The sequence below is a fragment of the Pelodiscus sinensis genome, chromosome 27 (genome assembly GCF_052426305.1).
Source record: "Pelodiscus sinensis isolate ZL-2025 chromosome 27, ASM5242630v1, whole genome shotgun sequence".
NCBI classification, from domain to species: domain Eukaryota; kingdom Metazoa; phylum Chordata; order Testudines; family Trionychidae; genus Pelodiscus; species Pelodiscus sinensis.
Genome location: NC_143078.1, coordinates 11,755,636 through 11,771,595, shown reverse-complemented (window position 1 = coordinate 11,771,595; position 15,960 = coordinate 11,755,636). Strand labels below are relative to the sequence as shown.

The window sequence follows — 15,960 nt, the reverse complement described above, 5'->3', positions numbered from 1 at the left end:
TGCATGTTCCCATCCGGCCACCATTTTTAAATCCCCCTTAGTTCGAACCAACTGCCCGCGGCTACACGCGGCAGTTTAAAGTTAATCCGAACTAAATCCTTAGTTTGGATTAACTGTTACTCCTCTGGACTCCTGGAATGAGGAGTAACAGTTAATCCGAACTAAGGACTTAGTTCGGATTAACTTTAAACTGCCACGTGTAGCAGTTCATTTGAACTAAGGAGGATTTAAAAATGGCGGCCGGACGGGAACATGCAAATAAAGCCCGGGATATTTAAATCACGGGCTTCATTTGAAACTCCGGTTGCCTGATTTGCCTACCTAGCTTGAATTAACGAGCTAGTGTAGACATACCCTCAGCTTTCTCCAGACATACCCCCAGGTAGGAGACGGGGGCCCTACATCTCTTTGCTGTGCAGCTGGGAGTGGAAGACTCACATAGACGCATCTTGTGCCTGCTCCTGGGCCTGACTGGATCCCACGAGAGCAAGGGCACAAAATGTTAATGAAGTTTTTTTGGCCCCCCCTCGGAGTCGTGGAGTTCTGCAGCCCTGAGTGATGGCCGGCGAGTTCTCCTCCATGGGTGCTCATGTTTGACGAATTTCTTTCCTTCTTAGCGTTGCTTCTGTCTAAGAGCACGTGATCCTGGAGCCTCGCAGCTCTCTGCTCTGGGTTGCATGGCTGCCTGACTCTTTGGGTTCACCAGCTGCAGTCAGTGCTCCTACATAACAGCAGCTTCAGTATGTCACCTGAGTCTTACGTCCATTCATCTGGGATCCAGGCCTCTGCTATTCTGCATGGTAAACTGAGGCTTATGGAGAATGCCATTTCAAACCTAGGCCCTCTATTTCAGGTACAGATGACGGAACTAGAGTCTACTATCAGCAGAGGAGGAAGCTGACAAAGTCTGGCTTTGAGATTACATTGCCAGCCTTGGGAGATGGGGATTCACGTCTCAGCTCTGCCACAGATTGTGACCTTGGTCATGTCTCTTAATATCCATGTAGCCCTGGGGATGCTAATCCTTCATCTATTCTAATTGTAAACTCATTGGGATAGGGACTGTCTCTTGCATGGTGTATACGTGCAGTACCTTGCGCAGTGGAGCCCTGATCTTCGAGGGGGCCTGTAGGTGCTACCACAACATAAATAATCTAGCACCCCCTGATCTAAGGATGACCCTTTAAAATGGCTTAATGGGTGTATGTGTGTGTGTGTGTCTGTGCATGTTTTTCTGCTAGTGGCTGAGATTAAACCCCAGAGGCTTCCTTAAAGCATTTGTCCCAGGCCCCTCTAGGTTTCTGTGAGGCAAGCCTGGCTGATTGTTTTTTCCTGAAAGAGTCAGATGAGATCTTCAATTTTTTTTTTAACTTCCCCCCTTCCTCACCCCGTGTCTACAACTTTGGATGGAGGCAGCATGTTGTTCGAACAAGTCCCCAAAGCCCTTTCTCAAAGGAACCTCTTCTTCCTGCAGATCCCGGCGGATTACAGAAATAGCAATAACAAAGGATCTGAAGAACGAGACAATTTCCTGTTCTGATAAGGCAGAAGCCGAATAGTGGAGCCATTGTAAATTTCTCTGGTTATCACATTTGCTTTCACAGACTGCGAGAGGAGGATAAAATGTGGCCGCTTGTTTGTTTAGCAAGGGCTCTCCGTGACAATGAATCATGAAAGGGACTCTGAAGTGGCTTGTCCATATCGCCAGCACCACAGGATTGAATGTCTAGGGGACGGGTAGAGAGGGGAAGTGATACAAAGGGTTTGATGGAGAGGGATCCATTTAAAAGCAGCCATTGGAAAATTAACTATTTGCGTTCCGCTTCTGAGCGCCCCTTGCTGAATCTCCTGCCCTGCCTGTGTTCCTGTTTGATCTCCCACCTGTTGCGCCGTTTACACTGAATCTGAGGCTATTGGATTACTCTGCTGTTTTAAAGTGAATTTAGGATCGACAGAGAGGGACACCGTGCAGTTGGCCAGGCAATAGGAGCGCTCGAAGCTGAGCCAATGGCCGAAGCTGAAGCCAGATTGATTCAGACTAGAGATAAGGTGGAATTTTTTAGCCAGGAGGGTAATTAATCACTGGAACAACTTGCCAAAGTTTGTGGGAGATCGCCATCGCTGGAAGTTTTAAATTCCAGATTGGATGGTTTCCCTAAAAGCCCTATTTCAGTGTAACCCCTGCTTTTGGGTCTGAGGCAGGACTTAATTCAGGCAAGGCCCCTGGCTTGTATCCTTCGGGTGGGCAGACGCAATGCTTTGAAATCTAACACTCGCTGAGCAAGAGGAGAGCAAGGGGCTTATGCAGCCGCTTAGGTTTGGATCTAGTCTCCATTGGAGCCAGTGGAAAGACTCTCCCAAGTCACTGAGCGGGTAGGAGACTGGTGCTCGCGGTTGAGAGAGGCCACGACTTTTGGTTACTGTTTGTTTCTAATGTTTTGGGTGTAACGGCTTAAGAGGCTCCCAGCTACAAGCCCCCTGGAAAAGGATGGTTTGGGTAAGGCAGAGGGCGTTGGGAAGGGGAGTACAGTAGGGAGAGGGGACTGGGGGCTGGCAAGGAAGCAGAGCAGAACGGGAGGGGATAGCAGCCAGGGGCTTCACCGGAGCAAAGAGAGCTCAGGGGAGGGAGGGAGAAGAGAATAGGGCAGGGATTACACTAGGCAAAACCACAGGGTGTGGCAGATGGAACGTTCCCAAGGACAGGGCCACCTGCGGCCCCTTGGGGCCATTCCTGCATAGCTGGTGTGGCTCCCTCCTTCCCAGGCCCTGGCGTGGAGGCAGTAGCTGGAAAGAAGGGGCACGGCTGGGTCCCTTTGTGACCCATTGGCTGCATTAATGACCCTTGGAAGGGGAGGCTGGTGTAATACAGAGCATCCCCGAGGCTGCTCTAAACTGCATTATGGTCTGGGAAGGGAACAGAGAGCCCGCACAAAGCTCCTTTGCTCCCCCACCTCCTTGGGTGATGCTAGCAGCCACTGGACACATTGGGGATGATGTAGGCGGGAATAGCAAAGGCTCTCAGGCCACGTGACCAAGCTAGGGAAGACAGCTCCAAACCACACGGAGATCTGGGGGGTTGCTGTAGCTGGGGAGCCATTCCCTGCTCTCCCTGTGCGGTCTGGGGGGCATTTACCTATGGCTCGCTTGTTTCTCCGTCTTACCTCCCTTTGCAGAAGGGTGTGAGATTCTTGGATGGAAAGTGCAACTGGTGTGTAGGAGCCAAGCAGCATTCCGGGAGGCTTTTCCGCTGCTTTAGTGGCATTTGTCATACCTTTACGGTGCTTGCTCTGATTGGCTCCATGCCCTTCCCGCTGTTCACGCATGGCTCGCTCGCACGCCGCACAGTGCTCTGGGGTGTGGGAGAAAGGAGTCGCAAGACATTTTTCAAAGCGCTTTGCAGCCTTTGATCCAGGGTCGTGCTTCCCTTGGGAGGCAGGCCCATTGTACAGAGGAAGAAACTGAGGCACAGAGCAGGGCTGCAGAATCGATGACAGAGTTGAGAACAGAACCCAGGCTCTGACCACTAGACACCTGGCTTCTCTAGACCGCCCCCCCTCCTCGCCGGCCAGGATCATGCTCCCAATTGAACAAAGGGGGCGAGCATGGAGTTTGTGACCTTGAAAAGAGCCCAGGTCAGCTTCAGCTGGCTCATTCCAGCAACAGTAGCAGCTCATCTCTGTGGGCTGAGCCACTCCGAGCACAAGATGCTGGCGCCAGATCTCTGTTCACTCAATGTGCCACTCAAAAGGGTTGGTTGTGGTCTAGGAGGCCTGTACCAGAGATGGGTTTGTCATGTGCGCCCGCAAAACAGTGGACAAGGGAGAACCGGGAGAGAGAAAGCGTCTAAGTTCCTCCCCAGAGACTATTAAGGAAGCGACGTCACAGAGTGGAAAGCAAAGCAGTGTCCTGGATAGAAACACAGAACAAAGGATAGCAATCAGTGGTCAATTTCCAGTGCAGCAGAAGATTACCAGCAAGGGGCCTCCAGGTTCCATGCTGAATATATTTATCATTGATCTGGAAAAGGAGGTGACCAGGAAGATGAGACCCATGTTGACCAAGGCTAGAGAAGACTGGGGGGGGCTCTTTAGAGGGATCTTTTAAAGCACGGTGAGTGGGCAGCAGGCTAGTTGATGAAATTCAGAGGAGACAAATGCAAGGTGACATGTGCTAGAGGGAATCGTTTGAACCAGTCCCGCACTTCGCTGAGCGCCTGAAGTTCACTGGAACCACTCGGGAAAACGACCAGGGCATCGTTGCGGCCAGCGCAATGACAACCTCTGCTGAAGGCACGGTGGCGCTCACAAAAGCAAACACAATGTTAGGAGATGTGGCGAGCGGGAGACAAAATAATACTGACAACCCCATAATTGCAGGCCCTAGAACGGCGTGCCTGGTCTTGGCCGCTCCAAGTCAACAGCAAAAAAGGTCAGCGGAGCTACTCTGATTTATGCGAGTTGAGGATTTGGCCTAAGGAGTCTGAGTGCAAATGTGGCTGAGCAGCGTAGCTGCCCGAACTTGAGCGGGATGTCGCATTCCAAGAACAGAAAGGATTCTTTGGTGAGAGCGTGAAAAGCCTTCCAGTTGGGTAGGCTAGGGAGTTATCAGCAGTGCCGGGCCAATTCAATCTTTGAGCTCAACGGGAAGTGCCACCAAACATGAATCTGGTCCCAGTGGGCCAGCTTTGCTCTGTGACATGGCAGAATGTGTCCTATAGGTCACTAACATACATCGATTTATACCAGCCGGGGATCAGTGCCCTGGACTGCAATGGAACTAAATCAGTTTCGATCAGCTAGAGATCAAGCTGACCCCATAGCGGCGGGGTATGTGGAACACGACTTGTCTCTTGACAGCGTCCCTGTAAGGCAGTGAGGGGCAACCTAGGCTAGTGAGTGGACCATGGGAGGGGCTCCTTCATCTCAGTGGGCTGCACGATTGTCGTAACCAGGACAGCCTGCCCAGAGAGGGAAGTTTTGCTCTCCGCGCTGGCGTAGCTAGAATTCGTGGGGGGTGCCGGTTGAACCGTAGCAGTGCTGTGATTGGACACAGGGGCAGCACACGGCTCTCACAATCAGTGCTGTGTGTTATCAGGACGCACCTCACTTCCAGTGCCCTGGCTTTATGTGCATGTCCCTTTAGTAATACCGGTAGGAGGAAAAACCCTACACAGCCCGAAACCAGCAGGATCTGGCAGCCCAGTGTCTGGGCAACAGTGAACAAATGTGGTGCGGGCCACACCTATAGCCCCTGTGGGCCACTGGGGCAGTCAGACTGCAGGCTGCCCAGCACCACTTTAAGGCCACCTTTGTGGTCCAACTGGCCAGCAGCGAAATTGCGAAGCCGTTGTTTTTCTTGGGGCCCCCTGTGATTCGTGAATCCAAATAACTCTTTGTTTTCCCTGCCTGTTGTATTAATTGCTGCTAACAGGCCAACATGGGCCTGGCGCGGAGAGATAATGCGCCAGTCCTCTCGACATGGGTCCCCTTTTGTGCACGACACGCAGCAATTTGTATTGACCCCTCCTTTTTTCGCGCCGTGTGGTGTGTGTGTCGGAGAGGGCGATTCAGAGGGGGTTGGATTATATGCACCACTGGAGCTCGTGGGCATTCATCAGTCACTGGGGAGGTCTCTCGGAGCGGCTGGAAATCAGTCACTCTCCTTGTCGCTTTGAGTGCAGGGCTTAGGTCTTGTATCTGGGGATGTACAGTACATGTGCTCTCCTTGCTTTCTTCATAGCCAGCATACTTGGCTGCCTTAGTAGGCCTCTCCTTTATTGCACTGCCCTGAACCTGACTCCCAGCCTGTTGAAATTAATTGGAGCCTTTCCACTTGCCTCCCTGGTGCTGACACTGTGGGTGCTTTGGAGTTGGAGCACACACACCCCCCCCCCGGAAAAATTAGTGGCTCCCACCAACACCAACCTCCTCCCTCTGCTTCCAGCAGCCTTCTGACCAACTGCTCCCCCTTCCTCCCAGTGCCTCTGGAGTGCCGGGAACAGCTGGTTTGCCTCATTCAAGCTCGGGGAAGGAGTGGGGGCAGGGTGCACTTCAGGGAGGAGGTGGGGAAGAGGCAGGGTGGGGATGGAGCAGGGGCAGGAAGGATCAGGGTGAAGATTTGGGGGAAGGGATGGAGTGAGGGTGGGTCTGGAGCAGAGGCAGGAAGTCAAGCGCCCCTGGCAAGCAGGGAAGTCGGTGCCTATGCTCACTGGAGTTTGGATCCGGTGTGTACTGCTGAGTGAGAAAGGTGGGACAGCTTTCAGGGTGATAGGGGGTTGCAACCGCTGTTCCCTGCAAGTTGTGTGCTTGTGCGGCTGCTCAGGAGGGATTCCAGCACTGCCCAGATGATTAGCAGAGCGCCCACAGCTAGGTTTGTGTTTCCCCTGCTGCTGCACATTCACACACGCCTTGATACACATCACAAAATTTATTCCGTGCGTGGATGGAAAAGATTAGAGGGAAGATTGGTTCCCACTTGCCTGCCTGTCAGGGTGCTTGGTGATTTGAAGCCAGGTTCTTATCTCACTTAAACTTAGATACCTCCAGAACAACTCCATGACATCGGGGTGAGCACCTGTGTAACTCAGAGCAGAACGTTTGGTCCATGAAGTGTGTTTGTGAGTCACAAGCAAAATGGATCTGCTGGGTCTCAGTCTAATCCCCAGCAGAGAAGTCTTCAAAAAGCAGCACTCTGGTCAAAGATCTGGGGACAGGCTCTGCCCAGGTGGGGGTGTCATAGGTGCGGTGCCTTGGCAAACTGGGGGCTACGTCTAGACTGGCATGATTTTCCGCAAATGCTTTTAACGGAAAAGTTTTCCGTTAAAAGCATTTTCGGAAAAGAGCGTCTAGATTGGCACGGACGCTTTTCCGCAAAAGCACTTTTTGTGGAAAAGCATCCATGGCCAATCTAGACGTGCTTTCGTGCAAAAAAGCCCCGATCGCCATTTTGCGCAAAAGGGACTTTTGCCTGAAAGGGAGCAGCATAGTATTTCCGCAAAAAGCTCTGATTTCTTACAGTAGGAAATCAGTGCTTTTGTGGAAATTTAAGCGGCCTGTGTAGACAGCTGGCAAGTTTTTCCGGAAAAGCGGCTGATTTTCCGGAAAAACTGGCCAGTCTAGACACAGCCCAGGTGTTCCGGGAGGGCCAGGTTCACAGGGAGCCAGGGCAGGGCAGGACTGAGGCTATGTCTAGACTGCAGGCTTCTTTCAGAAGAAGCTTTTCCAGAAGAGATCTTCTGTAAAAACTTCTTCCGAAAGAGAGTGTCTGCACAGCAAAAGTGCAATGAAAAAGCGATCTGCTTTTTCGAAAGAGAGCGTCCACACTGAATGGACGCTCTCTCGCATTTAATCTGTGATTACTATGAACAGAGTAGCCACCAGGACATCTGTGCTTTTTGCTCTTTCCTCTTCTTTTGAAAGAACACCCTCTTCCCCATCCACACACGCCTTTTCCCGAAAGAGCTCTTTCGCAAAAAGGCTTCTTCCTCGTAGAAAGAGGTTTACCAATGTCGGAAAAACCCCTCTGTTCTTTCGATTGTTTTCCGAAAGAACGCGATTGGCACGTGGGCGTAAGTGACGTTTTTCCGAAAACACTCTGCAGTCTGGACATACCTTGAGCTGCGTTAGCAGAGCCGTGTGGGAGCCCAGGACGGTGCTGCAGAGCAGACCAAAGCTGAGGTGCACCAAAAGAATTGTTCATGGCAAGCTTGCCCTGAGGCTGCCTGACTGATTCTAACCTCCAGTGCCATCCATCTGCCCTGACCCGCCAAGAGTTTGCAATTCGGGGGGAGGGGAGTATAGGCCTAGGCAGGAAACATGGTAATTGCTGCCTCCGCCGCGAAGCTGGTGCCGGGTCTGAGCCTGGGGAGGAAATGAAGGGAGACAAAACCCAGTGGCAGCAGCCGCTGTCCATTTGCAGCAACACTGTTGCTGGGAATGTGGAGTGGCAGGTTTACTGCACGCTGGCTTCAGGAGCCCTGCGGGGGTGTCTTAGGACTTGACAGCAAAAAATGAAGCTCTGCTGATAGGGTCATGAACAAGGGAGCTAACAGGAGCATTGATGCTAAGTGAAAGCTGCTGAGCTGCATGTCTGTCGTCTCAGCAAACTGTGCCAGGTACCTGCAGTTGGGGAGCGTCCCTTCTGCTGCCTCCTGTAGTGGGGTAACACTGCTCAGCAGCAGGTAAGATTCCTTCAGGCTACATTGCTAGAGTGGCAGGACTTTTGTCCAACTGCTGTTGTCCACAGGGAGTGGGGTCCAGTAGTAAGAGTGGGCATTGGGCAGTAAGGATACCAGGATCTTAGGGGAGATTCTACGAGGCATATCAATGATCCCGGAGGATCTAGGATGTGGGCTGAGTGGGCCTAAAGGAGGAACGTTAGAAAAAGCGCAGCTAGGGGAAAATGTTTGGATCTGGTTGGTAGTGGGAGTCTCGGCACCTCCAAAAATCACACCCAAGGTGTCTCAGTGTGGGCTGGTGAAACAGCCACACTTACTGGAAAAGGGCAGCTGCCCACACGGGTGGCAGCCCCAGTGGTTTTCTTCAAACCAGGGCGAGAGTTGGTCTTGGCCTAGCCAGTCTGCTAACCGGCCTTGAGACCAGATGAATGGAGATGCAAAGTTGTCCATAGAAGCAAAAAGAGGGGAAGAGAGGCAGGCCAAATACGAGCGAGAAGCAGAATTTTTCCTAACCGGATGGTTTTTCCAACACCAGCCTGCCAGACAGCACTCTAAACTGCCTCGCAATTTTGGAATTATTTGCCCGCTCAGTTGCATGGTTGCGTGCCCTCCAGCAGCTAGGGCCATGGGCAAATCCCACCAGCATGGACTATCTAAAAAAGAAGCTGAGGAGTCAATGAACTATGGACAACAAACTCCCTTCTGGCTCGGGCATGGGGCTCTCTCCAGCTCAGTTTGAAGCACGGTGTTAAGAATCAGTGCAGGTGAGCTCACGCCACTGCTAATCTCTCTCTCCCGGGTGCTTATGCAGCCCCATTACTATTGTATCTGTGCACCTCCCAGTTTTTCATGTGTTTCTCCTCTCCACTGTGTGAGATAGGGAAGTGTTATTATCCCTGTTTTACAGATGGAGAAACTGAGGCCCAGAGAACCCAGCGAAATGACTTGTCCACAATCACACAGCCTGCAAAAGGCAGAAATGAGAATAGAACCCAGGAGTCCTGACTCAGAGAGTCCTACAAAGTCCCGGACAGGTGAAGGGTGGGATTCACAAAGGAATTTCGGCACCTAATTCCCATGAACTGACTTAGGTACCTTGATGAGTTGCCTCCTGAAGTCTCACAGGAAATCTGTGGCAAGGCAGAGAATGGAAGCTGGGTCTCCAGGCTAGTCCATGGGCCGCCAGTCAGGACTGCAATCACTAAGTGCTGTCAACCCGCGCCTATTGCCAGGGCTAAAATCCACGTAACAAATTATTATAAAACATCAGAAAGGTAGTCATGTTAGTCTGTAACATTAACGAGGGCCCGGGCAGGTTAAAATGTCCCCCAACGGATTTCTCTGTGTGGCCTTTTCGGAGATCTGATTTGTGTCCATTGATTCTTTCTCGTAGAGTCTGTCCAGTTTGGCCAATATCCATGGCAGAGGGGCATTGCTGGCACTTGATGGCATAGATCACATTAGTGGATGTGCAGTTATATGAGCCTCTGATGTGGTGGTTTATGTGGTTAGGTCCTGTGATAATATCTCTGGTACAGATGTGTGGACGGAGTTGGTACCGGGGTTGATTGCAGGGATGGGTTCCTGGATGAATATGATGGAGGTGTGTTGTGGGATTATTGGAAAGAATTTGTTTGAGGTTCAGGGGTTGTCTGTAGGCGAGGATTGGTCTGTCCCTCAAGGTTCAGGAGAGTGAGGGGTCATTTTCCAGGATAGGTTGTAGATTGTTGAAAATGCGTTGGAGGGGTTTAAGTTGGGGGCTTTGAGTGATGACAGATGGTGTCTTGCTATTTTGTTTGCTGGGTCTATCTTGAAGAAGCTGACATCTGGGTACTCGTCTGGCTCTGTCGATCTGTTTTTTCACTTCTCTAGGTGGGTATTTCAGTTTTAAGAATGTTCTATATAGATCCTGCAGGTGTTTGTCTCTGTCTGTGAGATTGGAGCAAATCCGGTTGTATCTTAGGGCTTGGCTGTAAACAGCAGATTAAGAAATGTGTCTGGGATGGAAGCTGGAGACATGAAGGTAGGTGTAGTGATCAGTAGGTTTCCGGTATAGGGTGGTAGAAATGTGTCCATCATGTAATTGTACTGTAGCGTCAAGGAAGTGAATCTCTCGTGTGGGACTGGTCCAGGCTGAGGTTGATGGCGGGGTGGAAGTGGTTGAAAACCCTGTGGAATTCTTCCAGGGTTTCCTTCCCATGGGTCCATATGATGAAGATGTCATCAGTGTAGCATAAGCAGAGTAAGAGTACTAGGGGGCGAGAGCTGTGGAAACGTTGTTCAAGGTCAGCCATAAAGATGTTGGCATATTGTGGGGCCATGCGGGTGCCCATGGCTGGGCCACTGACTTGAAGACACAAACGGTCTCCAAATCAGAAGTAGTTGCAGGTGAGGACAAAGTCACAGAGCTCTGTAACCAGGTGTGCAGTGCCGTCAGTGGGGATGGTGGTCCTGACAGCCTGTAATCCATCTTTGAGTGAAATGTTGGTGTAAAGAGCTTCTACGTCCATGGTGGCCAGGATGGTGTTTCAGGAAGATTACTGATGCTCAGTAGTTTCCTCAGGAAGTCGGTGGTGTCTTGAAGATAGCTAGGAAGGCTGGTAGCATAGGGGCTGAGGAGAGAGTCAATATAGCCAGTTAATCCTGTTGTAAGTGTGCAAGTGCTTGAGATGATGGGTCATCCAGGATTTCCGTGTTTGTGTATCTTGGGTTGGAGATTAGGGGGGGTCTTTGAGTTCATTTGGTCCTGGGTAGTATCAGGGAGTTTTATGAGCAGTCAGTTGTTTTAAGGTTTTTTTGGTATTCTTTAGGGGGATCAGAGGAGAGAAGCCTGTAGGATCTGGTGTTGGTGAGTTGTCTGTCAGTCTCCTGTTCATAGTCTGTCCTGTCCATGATGACTACAGCGCCCCCTCTGTCAGCCTCTTTGATTATGGCGTTAGAGTTGTTCTTGAGGCTGTGTAGAGCGTTGCGCTGTGCTGCAGCTGATCCAGAGGATGGAGTTCAGAAGCCGCCTTGAGCCTCGTATGAGCCCTTGTTAGTAACTAGGAACAAATCTAGAGCCGGCCTGAAATCCAGACCTTGTAGTCGGGGGCAGGAAGATGAAAGCGGAAGATGGTGCTAAGAGGGGGCTGGGCTAGGCAGACAGAGCCCTGAGCGAGGAGGAAGGACATGTAACTGGGGTACCAGGGGGCTGCCCGGTCCTGCCCCCTTGCTATGATAGGGCCAGACGTGGACACTTCCCCGGTTGACACCTCCCCCGCTCACGAGGCGCCTGCCAAGCCCTTTCCATAGAAAAATGGATTATTCTAGTCAGATTAATGGGCTTTCATTTTGCAAAACATCTGTCACCGTTAGTCCTGGACAGTGAGCGTGAAATTAGTTTTGACTGCAGGAAGGCTACGTTGGTGTGTACTATGTGACTAACATCCCAACGGCTCCGGGAGCCAGCCGGTGAATGAGAATTACCTGTTGAAGGAATCCAGGGCACATCTGTGCGCACAGGGAGAAGGGAGCGGGCGGGTGCTGGAGGAGTGGGAACGTGTATCTGCTGTTAGGTTTCCATAGCGCCCCTCACAGTGCCTCTGACCCCTTGTCCGTAGCCAAGGGGCCGGGCATACGTGGGTCCGGGAGTTGTTCCGAGAGGCGGGGTGTGCATGAGAGGATACACGGGAGGATGCTGCGTCTCCCCGGAGCAATTCTAGGGCTTTCAAAACTTTGTGTTTGACCCTGATGTTTTGACAAGTTGGCTTGTGACGTCTCCTTCTGGCACAGTACTGGGAGGGCTGGCGGTGGTTTCTGCCGGGTGGTGCATCACACCACTCGAATGCCTCCGACAACCACAAAGCGACAAAGAGGAGTGGGCAAGTTCCAGGATCCTAAGCTCATTTTTTGGATTGGGGGGGAAAGGAGGTCCAGTGAGTGGAAGTGGCATGCCTGCAATCACACAGCCTGTCAAGGGCGGAGATGGGAATAACCCCCCCTGAATCTGGGTGCCTAGAGCCTGCAGGAGCTACCCGGCCATGCCTTCAGCAGTAACATGCAAAGTGGCATGTCCTTTTCCTCCATGCTGCCTCTGAGATGTGGCCAGGGAGAGTCACAGAGTTTAAGGCCGGAAGAGGCCATCAGTTGGGTAACAGAGCCTTTCATGTCTGGGTTGTCACTTTTATCCAAGCTCACATGCAGTCCTGCAACGGGGTGATCATATAAGTAGGTGGGGGAGGGGGGAACTTACATGGATATTTCCTGTATTTTATACATTTGTGTGGAAGTTACTTAAGTTACTCAAGGTTTCCACTGGGGCGTTTGAAACCGGAGCCAGGCCCCAGCCTGAAGACAGATCTCTACCATCTAAGAGGTAGTTAATGAAATGCACTGAAAACAGATCCAGCAAGATGCAAGATCCTTACTTGAGAGAGTGGAAACCCATCTTTGTCTTGTCCTTGTGTGCCCCATCTGTCTCTACACCCCACTTCCTCCCTTCCACCCATCCAAACAACCATTTTTAATGCTTGTATCCACCCGCTGTTCATTTGTTCATTCACATCTCTATCCCTCCTTAGTCTCTGCCTTTGGCCTTATTCCAGGTCTACATCTGCTCATTCTGACCTCTGTTTATTGCCCCATCATCTTTTCATCCACATTCCTTCTTTCCTCTTGGTTGTCCTGGTCCCTACTTGGATGTTTCTCTACGTGGAGGCAGTTTGTGGAGAGGATGGGGGAGGAACGCATCAGAGAAGGGCTTTGCAGGTCTGAGTTGGCTCTCTTGTGTCTTCCAGATGTACATCCAGACCACGACGCTGACCATCTCGGTGAGCCTCAGCGCCTCGGTCTCGCTGGGCATGCTCTACATGCCCAAGGTGTACATCATCCTCTTCCACCCGGAGCAGAACGTCCCCAAGCGCAAACGCAGCCTCAAGGCGGTGGTGACGGCCGCCACCATGTCCAACAAATTCACTCAAAAGGGAAGTTTCCGACCCAACGGAGAAGCCAAATCGGAACTGTGTGAAAATCTTGAAACACAAGGTAACGCCCATCCACCTGCCTGGCCCGGCCATCCCGCTGTCCAAGAAGCCAGCCCCAGGTTCCTCAGTGGTGCATGGGCTGCCATTGAGTGATGATGGTTGATCTGTTTGACTCTGTGAAAAGGATGAGCTTGTTCCTTTGTAATGGGCGACATTCAGCCCTGGCCAGAGGGGTCAGCACAATGCTTATGTGTCTCCAGCCACCCCTGGACTTGTCATTTAGGGTACGTCTAGACTACATGGCTCCGTCGACGGAGCCATGTAGATTTGTTTGTTCGGCAAAGGAAAATGAAGCTGCGATTTAAATAATCGCGGCTTCATTTAAATTTAAATGGCTGCCCCGCTCTGCCAATCAGCTGTTTGTCGGCAGATCGGGGCAGTCTGGACGCTCCCCAGCCGACATGAAAGCCCTTTATCGACCTCCCCGGTAAACCTCATCCTTCGAGGCATAACGGGGAGGTCGATAAAGGGCTTTCAGGTCGGCGCGGGAGCGTCCAGACTAGCGCGCTGAGCTGACAAACAGCTGATCAGCTGTTTGTCGGCTCAGCACGGCAGCCATTTAAATTTAAATGAAGCCACGATTATTTAAATCACGGCTTCATTTCCCTTTGCCGATCAGCCTAATCTACATGGCTCCGTCGATGGAGCCATGTAGTTTAGACACACCCTTAGTGTTTCTGTGGCTCATTTCCCTGCCTAAATAGCATCCCTTTAGTTCACAGCGGTGTTGTGAAGATAAATGTGTTAAAGATCATGAGATGGTGGGGGAGCCATTTAAGATGGACAATGCATGAGACGTCTATCCTAACCAGGGCCTCTTGTGGCTGCTGTAGTATAAATATGTTAATAATCTAGTAATTTTTATTATTTTGATTACTAATGGTGAGTGGGTCCAGGCTGCAAAGGTGATCTGGGTTTTACACACCTCAAATTTCAGAAGCCAGGAATTTTATTCTGATCTAGCTGTAATATAGGGTAGTTTTAAAGCCTGGCCAGTTGTCATGTTGTATTTGGTATGATTGTGCAGCACTGCTAGGCTACTGATCGGTGCCTTTTCATTGTTTCCTTATGTAGCCCTATCGGTGTGTATTCACCTGTTGTCTCATGTCACAGAGTGTCACTCTGTGGGGCAGGGACTGTCTTTTTGCTCTGCATTTGTACAGTGCTGAGCACAGTGGAGTCCCAATCCATGCTTGGGGCAGGCCACACTATAAGCAGGCATGGCCCTAGACTAGCTGCCAGCCACTGGCGCCTTAGGCGAACCATGCAATCGGCGCCCCCACCTCCAAACCCCTCAATGATATTGTGCCACCATTTGGCGCCCCATTTAACTTGGCACCCTAGGCTGACTATAAGCAACAAATAATTAAGTTTCCACGTACGTGCCCAGAGAGGTGCCCTGCCTGTGCAACGTGCATGCAGCCCGTGCTGCCAGGCCCAAGATGCACATGCGAAGTAGGCACGCTCCAAAAATGGGTATGACTTTGTTTCCATAGCAACCCTCCCTCTGTTATCCCCTGGGATGGGATCCTCAGAGCGCTGGGAAGAATAACAAACTGAGGCTAATCCCAGTGCTGGGGCGGATTGGCAGCACTGCTCAGTAGTCGCAGCTCTCTTGGTCTTCGCGGGGGTAGGTTGTGGGTGCTTGATGCTACTGAAAGTCAGGGCTCCCTGCGGGAAGACTCCCTGATCCGGTTCTTCCCGGTGCTGCTCTCAAGACACCATTTGCACAAGTGCAGTGTGTGGAAAACACCAAGGCAAAGTAGGTTTTACACTCTGCACAGGTGTGAATGGTGCATGGGAGGCTCTCTTTCTTACTGTTGTGTGGGGCATGCCCCAGGAGTTAGCTGCTCATAACCCTGCTCACAAGACAGAGGTGACGTCTGAGCACAGGCCTGGATGCTAAGGAGGCCAGCCTTGTCATCCCAGTGTTGGCATCAGTTCCCTCTGTGAACCTGCACAAACCACTTCACTTCTCTTTGCTTCTGTTTGCACACAATACTCAGGTGGGTTGGTTACTACTGGACAGCTCAGGGGAGAGCAGTGTTCTCTGTAAGCTGTGCACTTGGGCAGCCACCCCACGGAGATTCAGGTGCCAGCTGATTTGCAGAGCACCTATAGGCAGCAGCATGTTTCTACTGGTGGTGCACCTCCACACATGCCTTGGTGCAGATAACAACAAAATTGATTCCATACATAGCTGTATTAAAAAAAATAGCAGGAAAGTTGGTGGAAAGGGAACTATTGCCAGTGTCATTTCCTTGGAGTTACCTATGGTCTCATATACTCACATCCTGCTATTGTCTGCTGAGCCACACACAGTACAGCCTGGGAATAGAACTTACCACCTTTGGCTTCATAATTAGCTCTCTAACTTCTAAAGCAAAGAACCTGCATTAACCCTTGTAGCTTCACAATATCCCAGCCAACAGAAGCCAAAAGAGCCGGCAACTCAAGGAGGACTGTCAAAATCCATCCAGTCATGAGCAGCTCAGTTCACGACTGGATAGTAACCCTCAAGTCAGCTCAGTTCACAGAGTAGCTTACATCTCCCTTACTGTAAATAATAGATGTTCTCTTTCTGCAGCATCCTGGAGCATTCCTGGGGCTTTCGTACTCTTCCTGGCAGGAGATACAGCAGGTGGCTACAAGTGCCGGTCACCTGGCCTGAAACTTGTTGGCAAAGCCCCCCAGCAGCAAGCGGGCATGCAAGGAGCCCCCCAACACCCTGCATTTGCACCATTACAATCCTGCTAAGGAAGA

The 15,960-nt window shown here is 51.2% G+C and overlaps 1 protein-coding gene across 3 annotated transcripts in view; it reads left to right on the top strand.

Moving 5' to 3' along the window:
* The window catches only part of GRM4 (glutamate metabotropic receptor 4), a 204,257-nt gene that overhangs the window by 181,186 nt on the left and 7,111 nt on the right, over positions 1 to 15,960 (top strand). For all 3 annotated transcript variants that reach the window (XM_075910067.2, XM_089773623.1, XM_089773624.1), the window contains one exon: positions 12,952 to 13,198. In XM_075910067.2, the coding sequence (XP_075766182.2) occupies positions 12,952 to 13,198 (247 nt within the window). The remainder of the gene's footprint in view (positions 1 to 12,951; positions 13,199 to 15,960) is intronic.